The following is a 20,927-nucleotide window of genomic DNA, read 5'->3' as shown; positions in this document are numbered from 1 at the left end:
TGCTCATGCGGAAAAAAAGGCAAAGCAAGGTTTTCCTGTATTGTCGTGTACTTTCAGTGCAGCTGCTTGATTTACACTGGTGCTCTTATTAAAACAGAACCCGATAGCATAATTGCTAAATGAATGCAGCCCAGCTGATATGTGATGCCAAATAGAAGGGTGGAAAGTGGATGATGAACATTTAAAGCATTGTACTCAGGGCGTGGTTTGGATGTTTTTTATCATTGCACACTCCTGGTTTTTATTTTGCCAAAGTAAGCTCATGTCTACAGGTTGGTGAACATGCTAAAAAAAATTTGCCAGATGGGCTCACAGGAAGCACATTGTGAAGCATGTAGAATTTATGCTGAATTGGTTTGGTTGTGACAAAAGAGTTAAAACCAGACACATTCAAATTAGAACTAAGGCACACATTTTTCGCAGGAGTGATTAACCACTGGGACAAACTACCAAGGGAAGAGATTCTCCAACTCTTGAAGTCTTCAGATAAAGACTGGATGCCTTTCTGGAAGACATGCTTTACTTAAACATGTGTTATTGGGCTCAGTAAAGGGGTAACTGAATGCAAATCTAAAGCCTGGCCACTTGTACAACACAGGCCAAATAATCCAATGGACCTTTCTGGCTTTAAAGTCTATGTATCTATGAAAAGAAAAATCATGTTTTGACCAAGTCAATTCAGCTTTCTACTATTTAATATGTATTTTATATGTTTTGGATTTACAGTCTCCAAAATGTGCTTCCAATGGCTCCATTTAACAATGACAGTTCAGCTACCTGCTTTCCATACAGCAGCAGGACACTTGGGTTGCACAGCTGTAGCTGGGATAGAGGCTGGCTCATAGTTTATATTTAGGACCATATATCCAAGTGGGTCTGGGTATCACACTGAAATCTGTAAAACATGTGTAGCTTAACACACACAGTTATATAAGGTATATATGACATATGTTATACTATACATACAGTATTTATCACATTCTGTACCTGAATTGGTTATACACTGGATTGGGCCAGTGGAGACACAAAGGATTTGTGTCTCAAACAACTCTTCTTTCTACTTTAGCAGTAGCTCACTCTTCTTTATTGTCAATACAAGCATAACAACCCCGGTTGGCATCAGAACAGCAGGATCAAAGGAAGCTGCAGCACCACACTCTGAGAAAGGGGAATTAAATGTTTTCACATTCAACCTTCCTGACCATCCATACTTTTGAATTCTTATAGATTATTTTCTACTGTCACTTGTGCTGCAGGTGCCTCTTGGCTTCTGAAAATGGAGTGATATGGCTCTCAAATGCACATGACATGAAGTTGGTGTTCTGTTTCCTGTAAGTACTGTGGGTCATATCCTGCTTTTAGTTACCCCATGAAATTTCATTAAAGTCAATGGGGAAACCTTGTCCCCACTGTGGTTACCGGCAGTTTTTGCCATTGACTCAACTGAGGCCAGGATTTCACCCATTGGGAGCAATGGATGGTAAATTGGTTACGAATCTATGCATTTCAAAGCACATTAAGATTGTGTTTGTGCATTTGTATACACAGGAGAGGACAACACTGCAGTGGAGACCAGACCAGTAGAACAGGAGGGTGTAATTACTTTAAATGTGTTTTTATTCTTTTTAAATGTTTAACCAGGAGTGTTTCAGCTGTTGGGAAATAGCTGTCATCTCTAGTGCTTGACAGACATTATTTCTTATTATGAGTGAAGGCTCACTAGTAGAGATTGACACACCTCGTAGCCTTGGAGGCTTTATGAACTTTGCAAACTACAGATGTGATTTTCAGAGCTTGCAAAATTGGTTCACATTCACAAACATTTTCCCCTATAATTTAAATACACACTGCTAAGGGTGCTTCTAGTAAAAAACAAACAAACCAACAACAAAACAAACAAACAAAAACGTTTTCTAGCAAAAGGCAATCCTGTGCTAGATATTAGAAGATAGAGGAATTTTCCATAAGCTAGTCTGACACAAGTGGATGGTCTCTATAAGGTATATAATTCTCAGTAAAAATGTCAGACATGACCCCTGTGTGTCTCAAAAGCTTGTCTCTCTCATCAACAGAAGTTGGTCCAATAAAAGATGATATCTCACCCACCTTTTCTCTCTAATATCCTGGGACTGACACCGCTACAACAACACTGCATATAACAATGTTCCTTGTACTCAACCATTCCGTGGACAGAGAGAGGACTTTAAGCCCCAGGACTGTCATTTGGGGACTTTTCATGACCATTAATTTCCTTGGAAAATTAAAAATATAGCATTTCCGAGGGGTTGTGTTTAAAGATAATTGTTTTGCATTTTGATTATGAACTGAACTGGGTAAATAATTCAGTGTTTTTAGAAAGCTACTACCATTGGCACTGAATGGAAGGTTTCCAATTGAGAGCATGTGGGCTAAGCAGTCATAGGGATAGCTACATGCAAAAAGTAGATTTGAGAAAGGAAAGCATCTTCCTCTAGTACTTGCAAAACATGATGAGCAACATACTCTCATTCATCCTATATTGCAATGAGAGCAGATACCCTTCTCTGCTGAAGTTGGCATCAGGAAGCGCCTAACTATTTTCTTCTATCTGAAACTGACCAGGTCCTTTGGCTAAAACAGGCATTTGCTTGGTTATTTAATACAGATACATTTTTGGAAGAGAGTTATGCCCAACCTTTGTTGAAAGATACAGAAAAGAAAGAGAGACTATTTAAAGACACCATGTGATTTGAATTAGTGCTGACTTTACAGTTATTATAAGGTTACAGTCTGGCTTACACATTTTCTTTTTGTGGACCAGTGCACTGAGAGCTTAAGTCTGGTGTTTGTTCAACCCAGGTTCTAGAAAACTCATATTTTTAACAGCTGCAGTATTGACAAGAGAATCAAATCAACCACAGCATAGCTTCATTGACAGCCTTGATGCTCTGTGTGGAAATTGTTCAGCTGAGGTGCAGAGATTCCTTGAAATGCTTTGCTCTTTGGTTGCTGCTGAGGTTAAAGGCAAAGATGAGTATAAGGGTCTAGGCGTATGTCTACATGTACAGTGCTGCAGTGACATAGTTGTATCAGTGCATTTGCGCTGTTACAGCATGCCTGGTGAAGATGTTCTATGTCGATGGGAGAGAGCTCTCCCATCAGCATAATAAAATCACCTCCACGAATGGCAGAAGCTGTGTTGGCGACAGAAGCTTTCCAGTCGACATAGCACCGTGCACACAAGTGCTTATGTCATTCTAACGTATGTCACTCAGGGGGGTGGTTTATTTACACCGCTGAGAGACATAAGTTATGCCAACATAAACTGTAGTGTAGACATAGCCTAAGATTTTTGTTGTCAGATTTCCATCAAGTTATCCAGTTTAATGTAATGGAGACCATTTAGAGCACACATTCTCTTATTCTACAAATAAAGTTACATGTTGGGAGCATGTTCTGGAGAAGCAGATGCCTATCTCATTATCATCATTAGCTGTAGATGCTTTACTGAACACACTATGTTGGCTATGGATGGATGGTGTATTAGTGACAAGTTGCCTAAGTCTGTCACAGCCCATTTTATTATACATACAAGGCAACTATGATGACTTTTCATCAGCTGCACAAAACATTCCAGGCAGTGGACCAGATCCCACCCTGCACTCCAGCTGCCATGTGCCACTCTGGCACCGCAGTGCAGCTTGACCGTCAGTAGATCTGGTGTCCTTTTGGCTGCCAACGTATGGGACATGGCCTGAGCCAGATGTTGGGCAGTTGCTTTTCCACTACAACATGGAAAAATTCTCAGTGTCATTGAAACTAGTGGAGGAAAAATCCGTTTGCACCAGTTTTACAAAAAATCAAATGGTTTAGTGGTAGGGCACATTCATGAAACTAGAAAGATGTCAAGGTAAACATCCCTTGCATTTGCTCATGCAATAATAATACTTTCAATGGAGGATGGCAGCTTACAATGCTGCTAATTAGATGTTTCTCATAAGCTCTGTAATTGACTTTAAAATAATAATTCAAATCCTCAAATTACATAGATATTGTTAGTCATAGTAATGTACTCAGATTGTCTGTTATACTAGTATGTTCATTTGTTATGTACATGCGTGTGTCTACAGCGTGCATTGAGTGAAGACAAATATATTACATAGAAACATTTATGTTAATGTTAACAACTTTAAACACCTGAGGTGAAATCCTGTCCCTTGATTCCAGTGAGCCGGGCTTCCACTCCTAAAGTCAGGAAATACAAAGGTTACAGATCGCCTACTGAGTTAAATCCTACTCACCTTGCACATGTGAGTCCTACTGATTTAAATGAATAAATGAGAAAATCAAGCAGTATTTGTCCCTATGTGTAATAAAACATTAGGCTGTACTGTGGATGGTTGATATTATAAGTATCACAAATATCACTGACATCAATCTTCAGTGGGATGTGGATTCCATAATGATCTTATTTTACTATTAGAAGAAACCCTTCATTTTACTTTATTGTACACTATTTCCTGAACTTGGGTGCTTTACCCTGCAATCCCTAGTAGTATTAGACATAACACTCACAAAGGTCATCATATCCACTGCACTGGGAATGTATATCATTTTCACATAGGCTGGTTCTCTAGATTTAAGGTCCAGTCCAATTTCTATTGAGGTCAGTGAGAATTGAATTGGCCATAAATGACATTCTCAGGATATCCACTGCTGCTATGTATCTTAAGCTTCTTTCACTAATGTTTTATGACTCTTTCGGAATCAATGCAACCTCGATAAAAAGCATAAGAGGTGGACTGAGTTTCACAATGTCTTATTGAAATTGAAAAACAGCCTTTGGCATTTTAAAATATATTTTATTACTTATTTTTCCATGTGTTTTTAGAAAGAAATATGAAATCTGCATGCAACTTTCTAAATATTTCAAACATTTAAATAGCATATGATAATTTAGCAGTACAGTACATTATACAGAAAGATAATATAGGGAGACTCCCTGTAGTATATTTACACATGAAAAGGTAGTTTTGTTATTTTATTTTTAAAAAGAGGAATGCACTGCTTAATATTTAAGTATTACATTCAAAATAATGAATATGTTGCTTTGTGACTAAAACATATATATTTATTTAATATGTTTGCCCTCTCTGATTTTTCATAAAAAGGTACTTTTCAAAGACTTTTTGCTACAAATCTACACAATCATACACAGTATTCTTGAAAATTAAAATATCTGAAAACTGATGAAGCTGCAAACTTTTCACAAGAACCTCAGGTGAAAATAGATCAAACACATTCTTAGTAATAAAACTGCTCTAGAAATGTTTTCTAGTGTATGTAAAACATTAAGTGGGGGTATGTAATACATTTCACCTTTCAGCAAGACCCTCTTTCATTAAAGAACAGATACAAAGTGATGTTGGTAGGCAATTGACAAGCCACTAAGGAACCTCATCTCCGCAGCTATAAATGCCACTACACTTCCGTGACATGTTACACAGCAAGCTGTTCCTCAGTCCCTACATTGTGCTGCTTCCATCATAGTTGGATAACCCTAAACACACCACTGAAGCTTTCCCAGTACAAAAGGATAAGAGACACTATTATATAATACCGCTACAAATATTGTTTGTCTAATGAGCTTATAAAGCTCGATTGTAATCATAGTGATGTATGAATGAATACAAAAAAAGCATTTATTTAAAATGAAAAGCATGAGTTTTCACAATCTCAGTATAAAGCAGACAGGTATGAAATTTGAAGTGTCCAACAGACAAATCTGGGACCCTTCCGCACACAGCTATAAAATGTAAAAACTGACCCTTGGTAAAAAGTGCTTTATAATAATATAGAATTTGTGTCTTATGTCTGTGAGAGAGAAATATTCTTTGCAGAGTCCATTCCTTAAGTCAGCTAAACAAATTCCATTTCTTTTACCAAGAGTTTTCCTCTTATTCTTCATAAACCCTGGGAAATAAAAACAGAAAGCTAGGTATTTAAGTCATTTTGATTACAGTTAAAACCTTCCCCACCATCCTGATTAAACACTCGGAGCCAAATTCTGCACTTATTTACATCAGTGGAAATCAGGAGGAATGTCACTAACTTCAGCAGAGTCAGTTGCATTGGCACAAGAGAAAACAGAATTTTCCACCCTTCTTCCTTTCTTGAATGCACTGAGAGTGGCTAAATCTATCACTGAAAGGATTATTAGGATATTTAAAATGAGGGACTCCACATCCAACAGCATGTTTTTTTGCCCCGGGAAAAGTACAAGCTAATATGTGAAAATATGTTGCTAGTTTAAATATTTAAAAGAAGAATTCCTTAACTTTCCCTCTGTAGTATTGCTGAAACATTCCACGCATGCAGTCTCCACAGACTAAAACAATCTACAGTGGCATGATTATAATTGGCCCCAGAGATATTTTGGGAATGCAGGAATTCATTTTTACACTACATTTGACTTTAAAAAACACTGACACCTCAGGAAAAAACATTCTGTGGGCTTAGTCCAGTTCCCACTGAAGTCATTAGCAAAACCCTCTTTGACTTTGATGGCAATGGGATTGGGTTCAGAACATCACATATTCTGTCTCTTCCCTACATTTTTATTACAAGGGAGTCGTCTGCTCCTGCTGCTTCTGACTCCTGCCGTTAGGCTCACTTAACCCTGCTGCTGCTGGTAGTTGCAGTTTACATCTACCTCATCTTCAGATGATCCCCAGGCAAGCTTTGTAGATCACTAGGGCTTGTGGAAAATTTTACCAACAAAACTGTTTTTGGATGGAAATGTATGTTTTCATTGCAATGAATTTTTTTATTTTTTTTGTAAAAGGTGTCTGCTTTCTGTGGAAAATTTCATTTTTTGTCAAAATATTCTAGCTAAAATCCAAAAAAGTTTTCAGCCAACTCTTTTGGTTTATGGCCCAAATCTTTTTAGTTTTGACTTCTTTGGCTGAAAATTTGGGCAAAAAGAAATTTTTTTTTTATTTTCTTCAAAAATTTCCTTGAGGGAGTTGGGGGCAGGAGGAAAAATTCAGAGCCGCTCTAAACACCACTACTCTCTGGAGATTCTCCTGGAGTTAATTCTCTAAGTTGTGTTGAGTTTCAGTGCACTCTGTCCAGCCTAGCAATGCTCTCTTCCATAGGCCGGTGCTGCCCACTTCCAGGGTTGTGCAGCCAACAATCGTTCACTTGGAGGGCAGAGGAGTTGCAAGAACCTTTGGCCATCCCAGCATCCTTCCTGATGCATCTGCAGCCACTGGGGACATGTGCCCTGATAGTGTATCCGAAGGCTAAATATAGCCCCTTCTTCCCTGCCTGTGACATCATCATGATTTCAAAAACAACTGGGTGTGCTCTTGCAAAAGGGGAATTGAGACTTCAGATGGGGAATAAGCCATAGGAGAAAGTTAAAAGGATCATGCTGTGAGGCTGGAGGCTTAGGCCAACTCTAGGCTATGTATCAACTGAGAGTTAGGAAGGCTTAATGCTGGTGGAACATTATTTAAATTAAGTTGTTAAAATTGCAGTAAAATGTAGTGTCTGGACTTTCCTAAATTCTGGTGAATGGATGACTGTAATGCTCATTTACTTATCTCTGGATTTCTCATGTTAAGAGTAATAACTGTACACGTGCATTACATAACTCTCACATGGCTGGGACAGATCTCGTGATAACAAGAGCCATTAATCATTGCTGAGTTTTGCCCATAGAAATGGCTACATCCCTTAGGGAGCAGAGTGGTCAATTGACACCTATTGAAAAGCAACGTGTTCCAAGGAAACTCCTTGATTCTCAGTACAGAGAGTAGGTACAGTTTACAGGACAATAAAGAAGGGGAAACTCCTACCCAGGGATGAGTCACACAGGATGACTTCTCCGAAGGATTGCCTCATGGACTCCCCGATTACCTTTTGCATCTGCTACCTCTGGGGTCAGAACAATCAGATGTCAGGGTTTTCGGATAAAAGCTGCCTACTGGAAGGACACAGGGCTTTATACTTGATTGGATCCTAAAAAGCAAGGGCTTTGTCTACCAGGTAAAGGATCTTTAGCTGCCACAGCTGGGATAAGCCTCAGAAGCTGAACTTGTAAGACTTGTTAACTTCAAACAGAAGTTTTACAAGATAATAACCTAAGTTTGTCTTTGTCTGTCTGTGTCTTTAGTATTCTTAGCATTGTGCAAATATCTCTTGCTTCTTTTTCACTTAATCAATGCAGCCTAAATGCATTTATTACAGGATTGGACTGAGTGTTGCCTCATTGGGTAAAGGAGGGAGATCTAGGGAGAAACTGATTGACCTGTGGTGTGTGTCTGGTCCTTTGGGAACCATGGAACTTGGATGTTCTGTGACATTACAGTGAAAGGGAGCTAATTTCACAGGGGTCTACTTACTTAGTATCAAGAGGGACTGAGGTTTCCAAGGGGACTGTTTAAGTTCTATACTGAGGCTGGCAAAAGCCTAGGGAGCTAATAGGCAGTGCGGTTAGCTGGTGTGTCTAAGGCTACGTCTAGACTACGTGCCGTATCGGCGGGTTAAAATTGATTGCTCGGGGATCGATATATCTCATCTAGACGTGATATATCGATCCCTGAGCACGCTTATATTGATTCCGGAACTCCACCAACCCCAACGGAGTTGCGGAATCGACAGGGAGAGCTGCTGACATCGATCCCGCGTGGTGAGGACGGGTGAGTAATCCGATCTTAGATATTCGACTTCAGCTACGTTATTCACGTAGCTGAAGTTGCATGTCTGAGATCGATTTCCCCCCGTAGTGTAGACCAGCCCTAAGGAGTTAGAGTCACAGCTGGCACTGGAGTAACTTCCCTGTTCTAGAACAGTCTGCCCTGAAGTGGAACCCACAGTCTGGAGATACCAAGGGGCATGACACCTACTTCCATGGAGGGGAATAAACTGGAGAACAGACATGCTGATAGTACAATACAGGCTGGGGAGGTCTCTCTCTAAGTGGAATATTTCCCCAGGTTTACAGAAGGTGTCAATATGCCATCACGGTAGTCAGAACATGCTGAGCAAATTTCTAGTTCTTTTAAACAGGTGAATATGTGTAATTATATCAGGTAAGGTACAGTTATAACCTACTCCTGCCCCTTGAGCTGTATTTTGGGAAGGATGATGCGAGGAAGGGAGAACAGGTTAAATGAACAATAGGATGTACACTTTCTGGCGATTCCTGGCCCGTTCATGGGTATCTCCCTGTATACAGAACGATCTATCCTATATTGTGAAGCTTGAGAGACAACAGAGTTAGACAGGTATTGATGCTTTACTAAAATACTGTCCTGTTTGTTAGCAAGGGGATGATTATATAAAGCATGTTAATAAGGCACAAGAATATGTCAAAGTTGGCATTAAAAGTCTGACAAACCCACACAAGGAAATTCAAAGATAAGGCTAAGACCCCAGGCAGTGCCTTTATACCCAGGCGTCACTGCACGAGTGAGGCCATGTGATACCAGGGCCTTTGCCATGGCAAGCTTTAATCTAATGCATCTTATTTTTATCAGCTTAAGGCAGATTGGTAACGTTACTTGAACGGAAGTGTGACAGGTTACCCCCCACCTTTGGGGTGCCACATGATGTTTAGCAAATCATAACCTTTCCAAATGATATCTCACATGACTTATTTTGGCCAAAACACACCTTAGGTCATATTCATATCATAACAATACCTCTATGAAGAATATGGGGCATAGTGTCACAGTAAGAGTCTGTGGTTTCATTTCCTTTGTTGTTTTAATGGTAGCTTTTACAAACAGTAAGGAAATATGGTATTACATAATAGTTGACATTTCACAATGCATTCTGTTTACTTACCAGACCACAAACAGCTTATACAGAGCTTGCAGACAGGCAAAAATATCAACATGGAGTGGTGTCCCTTACATACGTTAATGCCATGAGCTTTCATCAACCTGGCTATCTGCCCTGCACAGTGGCAAACTTGTCATCCAGGAACAAGACGTTTCCACAAAAGAATTTGCATTTGCCCTTGGCTCAGTCAACTGGATTTTTAGGGTAGGGTTAGGGTGATCACATTCTGTGCTCAATACTGAAGTTAACAAGAAAGTTCTCACTGATTAAAATGGAAAAAAGATTGGCTCTATATTACTGCTACTTTAGAAATCCTTCATCTCTTAACATACGTGCCTGACCCAAAGCACAGTGAAGTCAATGAGAGTTTTCCATTTCACACCCTGTACTACACGGCTAATTAATTCAGTGTGCTTGAGCTACTCTACATTCCATCTAATGGCCCCAGTCCGGTTCTTTCATTCAGGCTCCAGCGTTGGTCTTTCGCTAGAGATTATGCTACGTGCTTTTCTCAGTTAACATTTATGTAAACATTCCACAGCTCCTAAAACCTTTACATACTGTTTAGTTTTACATTCTGATTCAGAATTCTCCTATGCTGATTTCATTCTATCCTTGATACCCTTTTCCAAAAAGACTGCTGAGCATTTCCAGAACGTGAAAGAGAATGTTGCACTGGTAACTGAGGTTCCTCCTGGTGGTTCATGGAGCTTATGATTTGTATTTTGGGACCTGAATCTTAAAGGTAGACATGAGAGAAGAGTCCCATCTAGATTTATTAGAAAAATCAGGGGCAAGTCACTTTTCTATTCCTTTGCAATGTCTAAAACCAAGTACCACTAAGATATCCTCAGAGCTGCAAACTTGCAGTGGATCCAGCAAGTGAGATATGGCAGTATATGTTTGTGAAGGAGGAGTGCTTGACAGTCTATTGCACCATCACAATAACAAGTGTAGATCTCAAAGGTGAGTGCTGTAAATGGACGCAGCTTGAGTCCCCCATCCACACCACTTGCGTAAATGGGATTTTTGTAAGGAATTAAGTGGTGATTGGAGAGATGGGATCTAATCCACACCCATGGTCAGTCCCATTCCTAGGGGAGGTAAGAGTGGCCACTGTTGCTCCATTGCCCAGGCCAGGCACTGGATCCAATGTAAGCCTGCATCTGGTGGGTTCTTCTACAGTTCTCTATTCCATGCCAGCATATTCAGAGCTCAGACAGATCCAACTTCTCCCAGCCCACAGAGGGTGCAGAGAGCTGCCCACATCTGCACATCCCACATTCTGGGGTGCTGTATGGGTTAAGCGATATTCTACCAATGAGTGAATTTAAACCAGTGTGAGTAATATTTGTGCTCAAGGGTATGGTTCCTGGAGCTGGTGGTAAGATATTTAACTCCTCCCAAGGATATCCTTTAAGTTCTGTATATGGTAAGTCCTCCCTCTACTACCCTTTTCTTGCCAAAAGAAATGGGGAGACTAGCTACAGGGCGTGAGAGGAAATGAAGCTTTCTCACACTCCCCTGCCTCAGCTCCTCAACTAATAATGAGCTCTAAGAAATCGCTGGACGTCCCTACAAAGGGGAAGATTATTACAGAGCACCCAACTCCATTTCAAAGCCAATGGGGGAGTGGGGAGCTAACTCCCCTTTGTTCCTTTAGACTTCCTCTTAATTATTTACAGACAACATAATCCATTTTACATCTGGTGTTCATTTATGTCTGTGTTTCTTTTCTGTTTATCACTGATGGCTTAGCTTGTGCAAAGGCCAGGATGGAAGGGGAAAGGTAGCATTGCATCCAGCAATCAAGCCATAGAGAGTTATAGCATGAAATGACAGCTGGGTGAAAATGTGCTAAAATCTGGATAATCAAATATAGGGTGGTAGTGTTTCCTAGTGCTTAGAGCACGGGACCTGAACTCAGGAGACCTGGTTTCTGTTCCCAACTCTGCCACTGACTTTGTGTTGGACCCTAGGCAAGTAACTTAGCCTTTACTTGCCTTGGCTTCCTCATCTCTGATTTGGAGGTGATAAGGTGTAACAAACTTTGAAAATATCAGATAAAAAGTATTGTGCAAGTGCAAAGTATTACTATTTAGTCTCAGAGAAGCCTATCCCAAAACTAGGAATAAACTGCATTCAGAGCCATTTATATTATTTGACTATTTACAGATGTAATTTGTAGGCTTTATCAAATAAATCGATCACATTGAATTGATTGTTTAGAGTATGAGAATTTTACTGTATGCATTTAGGTAGTAATTTCAAGACTCTATTAATAGTATCTAACCTTGCATCACATTTTTCACCTACATGATGCTTTAAAAAAAATAGACCCAGAAGCAGTTAAACTAATGTGCTATCTGTAGCATTTTATTTAGGAAGGTTTTAGCCATTTCAGTCTAATTAGTATTTGTGCCATATTCCAGAGAGAGCCATTTGGACTATTACACCTAACTGTTCTGTGCTGCCATGTCTCAAGCATTCAAGCAAGAAAGATAAGTTATTTGCCAAAAGGAACAAATTTGGTTACCTATAATGACATCACTTTATCCCACAGAAAACAGGAGTATCTTTTGCTGAATGAAATTAATACTCACCTGCGTTTCTCCTTCCATATTGTGTACCACTTAACTAATCTCTTTGTGCTTTGGAGTTTGGGATGCAAGCAGTACTGCTGTCCTCCTCTGAACCGTGACTGCATAGTTACACTGAAATGGAAAAGGAACGATCACTACAGAAAGGTCATGAATAACTCACATTGGTCACTGTGAACATTTCATAAAAACCAACAGGCTCTCTCTTGCTCCAGATATTTCATTCATGTTAATGAGAGTTGCACATGTGCACTGAGAGGATAACAAGCCACTATGTTCCATGATAAAATTTGAGTTTGCAATTATAAAATTGGGCCAGGTCCTCCGCTGGTGTAGCTCCATGGTCACCAATGGAGTTAAGCCGATTTATACCAGCTGAGCTGCCCATAATTTTTAATCAACAGTTTTATTCCACCCTCTAGCAAACATTTATTTTGGGATTTAATAACTGATTTAAATAAAACAGTCAATCAGGCCCAGTCCCGCAAACCTTTACTCAGACAAATAATTCAAGCACATGGAAAAAGTCCCATTGGACAATGCTACTTGGGAGAGTAAGGATTAGGCCTGGATCACTGATTTTGTATGCAGTAATGCTTTCATTAGCAGTACTTGTGTGCTTTGCAAACTTCTGGAGACCCCAAAGGGCTAGTCTGTGGTGCAAAGAAGACAGCAGCCACCTGGGACCATCTCTAGCTTTATCAGCGTGTGGGCCGATCCATTTAAACTTGCCCATAGCTGCACTGGAGAGGAACCACACAAGGACTGATAGCACCTTATCCTGGAAATAAGACCAGGCAAGGAGGTAACACATGGCCAATTTACTTCCTGGCCTTTCTGGTTTCCTCTTACTCTGTCCTTTGTTTGAGTGCCAACCATTTAATGCTGGTTAATTAATGGTCTACCATAATCCAGATGATGTCATGGTTTCACTGACAAATCAGCAGAGCTGGTCTAGAAATGGGAAAATAAGTTAGTAAAACATTTTAAATTTCAAAGTTGCTCTGAGTTCTAAGGGTTCAAAATGGTTCAATTTTCCACTTTTGGCAACTTTTTCTGTTACGTATTTAACCACATTTTTTATCCAAAATGTTTATTTTCTAGAAACCTGTTTTTTAGTATGGAACCACAGTTTTTGGTTAAACTAAAACAATTTAGAAAATTAAGTTGGTAAAAATTTCCTTTAAAAAATTCCAGGAAAATGGAAAATTCTGAGAATGTTGAGAATTTTTCACAAAGGTTTCATTTTTGAAAAAAGGGCCAATTTTTGGATGAAAATATCTTTTTTAGTACATTTTTTTTTACCCATTTTACAAATCAGCAAGGGATACCACAATGCAAAATTCAGACAAAGGACAGAGAGAGCGGGTTGAAACATGTCCTTTTTTCAGCTCTGGCTACTGGACCGAATTCTTGGTTGGAGCCCCACAGGGCTGGCCCAGGGTCTCAGTATGTCTTTCACTAACTAGACACAGAATGGGGGCTGAATTCTGGCTTTGCTTGGTTTTGCCCTCAGTGAGAGGCAAATGAATGCTGCAAAAGCACAAGACATCAAATCACTTGTATTGGAAGCATGAACAATAGGAGCGGGAAAAGGTGTTAAGGGTCTGTGTGCATGTTGAGGGAGGTGAATTAATGCTACAACATACAGACCCCATGCGCTTACTTTGGGCCTCACTAAGATAATTCCTGTGTGCTTCAATCCATAGAGAACATTTTCTCATTGAACTGAATGGGAGAACTGAGACCTGTGAGCAGTGAGTTTTAATGGAATCAAGCTTGCGGAACAGTATTTGCGTCCAGTGGTTATTGTCTTGGCAGTGGGATTTGTGTGTGTGTGTGTGGGAAAGATATGAAATCAGAACTCAGTCGGTGCTGTTTTGCTCAAGGAGTGAACAGAATATTTTCAGAAAATGACAAACTAAACCCCAGGAGAAGAGGTGCAGTGCCTCTGGAGAACAACGATGCATAACTGCTTCAGAAAAGTAATCAAGGGCAACTTTATTTGCACTAAAGTTTATTACCAACTTATGATAATATTCATGGCATGATTATCTGACTAGTTGGGTTAATAAAGGAGTTTTAAGACTGAGATGCATTGTTTTATAGCAGACGTTCATCTTATCATTTGGACTGATACCATGTTAACTCTGTGCTGGGGGAAAAACAATCCTGAATGCTAGGCTTTCTTTGGAAGGGCTATTCCAAATTCCTAATAGATTTTTGGATAAATCTGTACAGTTAAATCATACTTTAATGACTGATGCACTCTTTTGCCATTGGGGTTTTGTATAGTATATGGGTCATGGGTAACCCAGTTAGCACCTCCTATGACTGCCAGCCACTAGAGTGGGCTTTGCCATTTAACGAAATTCCTCATCCTGTGGCTGCCCTTGTTCTCTGTGTGCATATGATTCCTGCACATTGCTCCAGATGAGTTAACACTGGTGTTGCGAAGGCTGCAGCTCCCCCAGGTGAGCCAAATGAGAGTTACTCTGTGGGAAAATCTGTACACCGAGAGCTTGGTTAATCCCAGCTAGAAGTCATTCTGCATATCTTACAGCATCCGCTTCAAAGACAGTTTTGCAACAAGTCTGATGCTGAATGATTTCCTGCATATTTGTGTCACTCTGGGATTAGGGGTGTACCCCAGGGGACCAAAAGTAGCTGTATAGTATCTTTGCCGGCCCCTAGGATCATGAGGCTGGATGGGGATTGGTCCACTCCCCTAATTTATGTTCATCTGATTATGGCTTTAAGGGGCCATTTGACAGCTAAAAATAGTTAAAGATCCATTCCTTTCCCCTGGCCATTCTTTCTGTGTTGGGGAAAGTAACCAGGTGGCGCAGTGCTGCTATGATAACTCATCTCCTTAGTCAAGGGGAAATCTCAGCTGGCTGGATCTATCAGGTCCCTGGCTGCTTTGCCTAACTACAAATTGGGGACAAGAGAAGAAGGTCCAAGCCACCACATAGCCATGTGGCTGAGCTGGGCAACACATTTTAGAATCAGGGCTAGCGTGTACAGTTTGTGCATAAAATCATCTGCACATTGTACCAAGCAGCTTTGGGGTAGGTTGGTCCATCCCTTTTCCTATATACAGCCATAAAACTTCTTGTACAGAAAGACAAGATGTGTTCCAAGAGGCTGCCCTGTTTCCACTCGCTTCTTAAGTAGAATAAAGAAACTCTTAATCTCTGTTGGCAGTTTCCATTAACACCAATAAGAGTTCTTAAGTCTTTGAGCAATATATAGCATATTCTCTCTCCCTCTCTCTCTGTGTATATATGTACACAAATGTTTGTGAGTGATAGGAACTGGATGGAATAAAAATCAGTGTAGAATTTTGTTCATTAAATTTTTTGTAATAGGGTGATCTGGCTGCCATGGAATTAAAGGAGAGTTTTGCCATTCTGTCAGTGAATTAAACCCTCTTCTCACAAATATTTAGCTGAGTTCACTTTGAGGCTCTCTATACTTTCACCACTTCAACTCCATTGGAGGTAGCAAAGGTAAAGCTAGCAGTGTAGACCAGCTGCTTGGGTATCGGCCACCATGCTGGCTAACCCTGCTCAGAGCAGGTCTAGACAACGTCAAAGGGTCAGGGATTTTGCTGTCTTTCACAAACTTTTCCAGTTCTACTTATGTATTTTATTTCATTTTATTAGATGAATCTCTTCCAAACAATGTATTCCACTATTCTCCAGTCTGCCAATCACCCTACAGTTTTCACACTTCTTCCATGTAACTAGACCAGAGGACAGTCAGGCTTATGGGGCAGGTTGGAGGACAATCAAGATCATTCACTGATTTTATTTCCTCAACAACAGCCACAAAAATCCATTACGGGAACCTGGCTTTTCTGCGTCTTGTACTGAAACTATGGTATCAGTCATTTCTGGTCACAGTTCCGTCCAGTTGTTCCAATATCCCCCACTTCTCTCTAGTACGGATTTCAAGTGACACTGAAGATGATAAGAGTCACTCCCTACAAAAGCACTAATGACAACATTTCTGCCTTCTCCTCCTCTTACACTGGTGTAAATCAGGAGTAATTCCACTGAAGTCTTAAATTTTCTCTCCATAGAATAGGAATGGCCAGCTTGTTAAGGCAAGGTAATTGCAATTCTCCAAATTTGCACAGCTATATTCAAGATCAGAGCCTCGTTTGAAAGCTAATTCTTTTGCCGAGGCATTTTAGCAAAAGCTAAAGTATTTTATATATTTTCCTGATATTCTTATGGAAAGTGAGAAGTTGCACTATTGAGGTTCATTTCATGCTCACAATTTCCCCTTCTCCCCTTGGCTGCCAAGTCTGGCCCTGCTTTCAGTGCTTTGGAGCAGTTGTCTCTCACAGACTTATCCCAGCAAAGCTTGTTATTGTTTTCTTGACAGCACTTCACCATCCAGCTTCTGCTGGCATCTTGCTTGGGGAGAGCAGATTGCTGCTTGCCTTTCCAGCAGCCAGTCAAACTCCCAGGCACAGATTGAAGTCTCTAGCTGCACAGAGCGCTGTAGCAAATTCTCCAATTGCTTCTATGCTGCTGCATGTTTCAGCCCCTTTTGTTAGCCCCAGGTGATTAACATAAAATAGAAATGACTGTTTGCACCCGCTGGCTGGGAAAAAGGGCCCTGCTCCTGAGAGGAAGACTTCTGGATTCTAAATATTATTACCACTTTGCCAAAGATGCCTTTCTCTCTGACAATTCAAAGTGGTGTTTATTTAAGCCCCTGCGAAAGTTCAAAGAGTTATTGATTCAAAACGTTTGTTCGACACGTTCATTTCAAATGACTTATTTGGAACCTGAGAGTTGACTTTGCTCTAGGCAGCATGCCTTGCTTTTACAATTTAAATATTTTTTTAAAAAATTACTCAAGTGCTGATCATCTAAATATAAATGATATGTCCTGGGCTCCTTTAGCTAAATCCTGCCTTAGATAGATGAGTGCAACTTCCAAATACTGCTTTCGGTTACGCTGCTTGTAAATCTGGGGTAGCTGCTTTGAAATCAGTGGGTTCAATTCTTCCCTTATTGAATGGGGAGTTTGGCCATTCACTTCAAAGCAGGCAGGATTGGGTCCAACCAGAGTAACTAAAAAGAGAATTTGACCCAGAGTTTACATGGGTGTAACTGAGAGCAGTCTGTGTTTTGAAGAGGTATAAATGTATTGCACCGTGATATATTAAATCATCTTTCTACATTTCAATAAATCTGGTAACATTAACTGATAAGGAACAAATGCTACAACATATTCAATGCCCAGCCTTTTTGGTGAAGATCTGACAAGCAGCTAATAAGAACAAATAACAGTTTTTAATTAAAGCTAATGTTAAAAAATTATATAATAGCTAGGTTGAGAAAAGAGTGTCTGTACATCTGGGTATAGGAGGACATTCTTCTGTCCTTGCAGAGCAATGGGGTAAATAGCAGAATAAGTATTTTCAGCTATTCTTATTCAGGCACATAGCCTGTTTTGTGCAAAGCCTTTCAAAAACTTTGACAATATAGAAGACAGGATACATTAACACCCCGCTCCCGTGCCATTGTTTTAAACTGTAATATACCCCACTGATCTAGTCTTTAGAGCTCCCTTTGACTTTATCAATTGTTTCTACTGAGGTTTCATTTCAGCATTGGTCAATGCACGGCTATTTGCTAATACAGATAGCGGCATTTTTCTTACAAAATTCTACTTTCAGTTACAATCCATGCAACCCTACAGAAATCAAAGGACTTGTATGAGCGTAACTGAGACAAAAATTTGCCTCAATGAATTTGGATGATTCTTCATTACTCAAAACTTTTGTGGCCCAAATTCTGTTCTCATTTGTTACTCCCCATGTAAATCCACAGTAGCCTGAGTTTAGCATTCTAGATTTACATCTGGGCAGCTGAAAGTAGAATTTGACCCTCATCATTTGTTAAACTAATAATTACTCTCATAAGCAATATTCTTTAGATATTTATAGTGTTAAGCAGATTCTACTGTGCTGACATACTACGGATAGGATTGGTTCATGTAGCTACATATTTTATTATGACTAATGTTGGAAATTAGTATATCAGGAAATTATAAAAAATAAAGAAGGAGGTTGCAATACAGGGAGATGCACTTCACTTGGTACATAGTAGAATGCATGCAGGAACACTTACATGATCATTTTTTCCTTACAATGTGGATACTTTGGTTTGATTTCCAGCTTCTGAACAGCAGAGAATCTTATCTTAGGACCCTTTCTTGAGCATTTGCACTTTGATCCTACAAGAGAAAGTATTTACCATTTGTGTACAAAGTTATTCTGTAACAATTGCAGTTAATACCCTCCCATCATTAGCTTATGTAAATATACAGACAAGTCATGTTTTAAAAACCTATAAAAATGTACGCTTTGGGGGGTTGTTGAGCTGAAAAGGGCAATATTTTCCTCCTGATTTACCACAGAAAGTGTTAGTAACTCCCTGAGAAAGACATGTTAAAGTACCAGAACTGGTGTGGTAAATATACACAGTACTGCAGTGTGGTCAGTGTTGATTTTTTAAAGTGCACCTGCTGTGATTAAACTAAACTTTAACAAATGCAAAAGGAAAGAGCTAAAGTCTGTTGTAAAGATGAACAAGCTTACACGGCTCTCGGGTTTTTGCCTCCACTCTACTTTCGCAAGTAGAACTGGCGGGGGGGGGGGGGGGGGCTCTATATTGTGCTTCTGAATTTCTTACTTGCACAAATTCTAAAGGTCTCTTCCAAGCCTGACAAAATCCGAGTTTTGTAACTGTCATTTTCGTGGAAAACTAGAAAACGTCTCTGTCGGAATTTCACCCTCAGTTCAACCCATTATAGTGCATCAAGCTAAATTCTGCAGGCTTTCAACTGCACAAATCTGGAGTAACTCCGCTGATTTCAGAGCATTTACCCCAGATATAGTGCATACCAGAATAAATGGGCTGTAAAATTATAACCGAGGGCACAACTTTGTCCCCCGTGTTTTGCCACTACTTACACCTAAAAAAACAACAGCCTGGTACTACCTTCCACTACTATTAGAGTCATCATATCAATTCTTCCCCATACAGACTGAGGACAACAATAAATCTCATTATAGTATTTCAAGGAGCAAACACAGACTACTGAGGGGGAAAAATCACTGGAAAGAAGTTTAAATGGGGAACAGGTACAAGAAACTAACTTACCTTCTGCAGCGGCTAAGCACATTACAATGAACAGCAGAAGTAAAGCTGCTGTCAGGGGCTTCATGGTAAGACCTCAGGGACCTAAATAGATGGGTCAGATGCTCACTTATATAATCGGACTGCTCTTCTTGCTTCTGGTCTTCGAGCAGATTCACTGGTTTGATGTTGTCAGGGAAGGAATTTGGAGACCTCCGGATTCCTTTCTCTTGCTGCTGCTGCCTTGTCAGTTTCAGCTCTCTGTCTGAGCTGCCTGTGCCTCTTTGCTCCTCTTGTCCTCTTTTAAAACAGCTCCTGCTGCCCTTCCTGCGAACTCATTAATATGCAGAGCGACTCAGCTCACTGCAATTTCTCAACACAAGGGAGGGTGGGGATGGAAGTGATCCTAGCTAGGAGATCGGATGGGTTTAGTCTAGGGAAGAGAAAAGGAAAGGGAGGAAAATCATTCATTAAATCTACAGAAAGAGGGAGGAAGATGAAGAAATCAGGTTCTTTATACAGTTGCCAGGTATTTTTGACTCTTTTGCAAGTGGCATGAGCAAACTTGTGCGGTTCTCAAAGAATTGTGATGTTGGCTCCATTCAGTATGTGGTGGATGCAATTGTCTGAAGGGAGTTGAGTTGGTCTGAGCTATATTTTGAGATTGTTTCTAAGCAATGAAGGAGCTAGAGAAATGACAGCTTTCCTGGGAAATTCCTATTGGCATTGAAAATAAAGTGAAGAATAAAACGATTCTGGGAAATTTCACCTCGTGAGAAATCTTGTCTTTTTTTTTTATTTAAAGTTCTTCAACTTTGCCAGGCTTCCAAATTTAAGTGAGCTTCTGTGAATTAAATGGACAAAATTGTCCCTGTGGGGGTTAGCACAGAAAGTGTTTATTAGAGGAGCAATTTATTGCTTTTAAGGTGTATTTGAGCAATATGTTCTCTCTCCCCTCCATATTTCTGTTTCAGGATCAGTTTCTGATCTCAGTTCCACCTCTCTGAATCTGGAATAACTCCTTTAAAATGAACAGGGTAACTCCAGATTTATGCCCATGTAAATGAGATGTCATAAGACCAGAGTCAGGCCTGCAGTCTCTCTGTTAGTACTATATTTTAACTAAATAGTAATAGGAGTTGTAGTGAATGCTTCTCCTATTCCTCTGTTAATCTTGGTCATTCGCCGCAGACTTCCTGTGACTATGCACAGGCCACATACATACATATGTTTATTCACCTGTTTATAGGACACCTATCATAAGGTTACTGAGTGCTGTACAACAAAAGCCAAAAAGTTAATATTAATTATAGCCTTTAACCATAACCAT

The 20,927-nt window shown here is 40.0% G+C and overlaps 1 protein-coding gene across 1 annotated transcript; it reads right to left on the bottom strand.

Moving 5' to 3' along the window:
* Positions 1–4,820: 4,820 nt before the first annotated feature.
* CXCL14 (C-X-C motif chemokine ligand 14) lies at positions 4,821–20,138 on the bottom strand. The gene is made up of 4 exons (XM_050962466.1): positions 19,622–20,138; positions 18,587–18,692; positions 12,435–12,545; positions 4,821–5,952 (listed from the first exon to the last, which is right to left on the bottom strand). The coding sequence occupies exons 1-4, from the start codon at positions 19,683–19,685 to the stop codon at positions 5,937–5,939; spliced, it is 297 nt and encodes a 98-aa protein (XP_050818423.1). The 5' UTR covers positions 19,686–20,138; the 3' UTR covers positions 4,821–5,936.
* Between the last annotated feature and the right edge of the window lie 789 nt (positions 20,139–20,927).

The sequence above is a fragment of the Gopherus flavomarginatus genome, chromosome 7 (assembly GCF_025201925.1).
Source record: "Gopherus flavomarginatus isolate rGopFla2 chromosome 7, rGopFla2.mat.asm, whole genome shotgun sequence".
Taxonomy (NCBI): domain Eukaryota; kingdom Metazoa; phylum Chordata; order Testudines; family Testudinidae; genus Gopherus; species Gopherus flavomarginatus.
Note: the sequence above shows the minus strand (reverse complement) of the source record. Positions and strands in the feature narration are given on the sequence as shown.

Coding starts and splice junctions, on each gene's coding strand:
- CXCL14 (XM_050962466.1), bottom strand. CDS start 19,685: ATGAAGCCCCTGACAGCAGCTTTACTTCTGCTGTTCATTGTAATGTGC. Junction 18,693..19,621: donor GTGCTTAGCCGCTGCAGAAG/GTAAGTTAGTTT, acceptor TTTCTCTTGTAG/GATCAAAGTGCAAATGCTCA. Junction 12,546..18,586: donor TGTAAGGAAAAAATGATCAT/GTAAGTGTTCCT, acceptor TTTCCATTTCAG/TGTAACTATGCAGTCACGGT.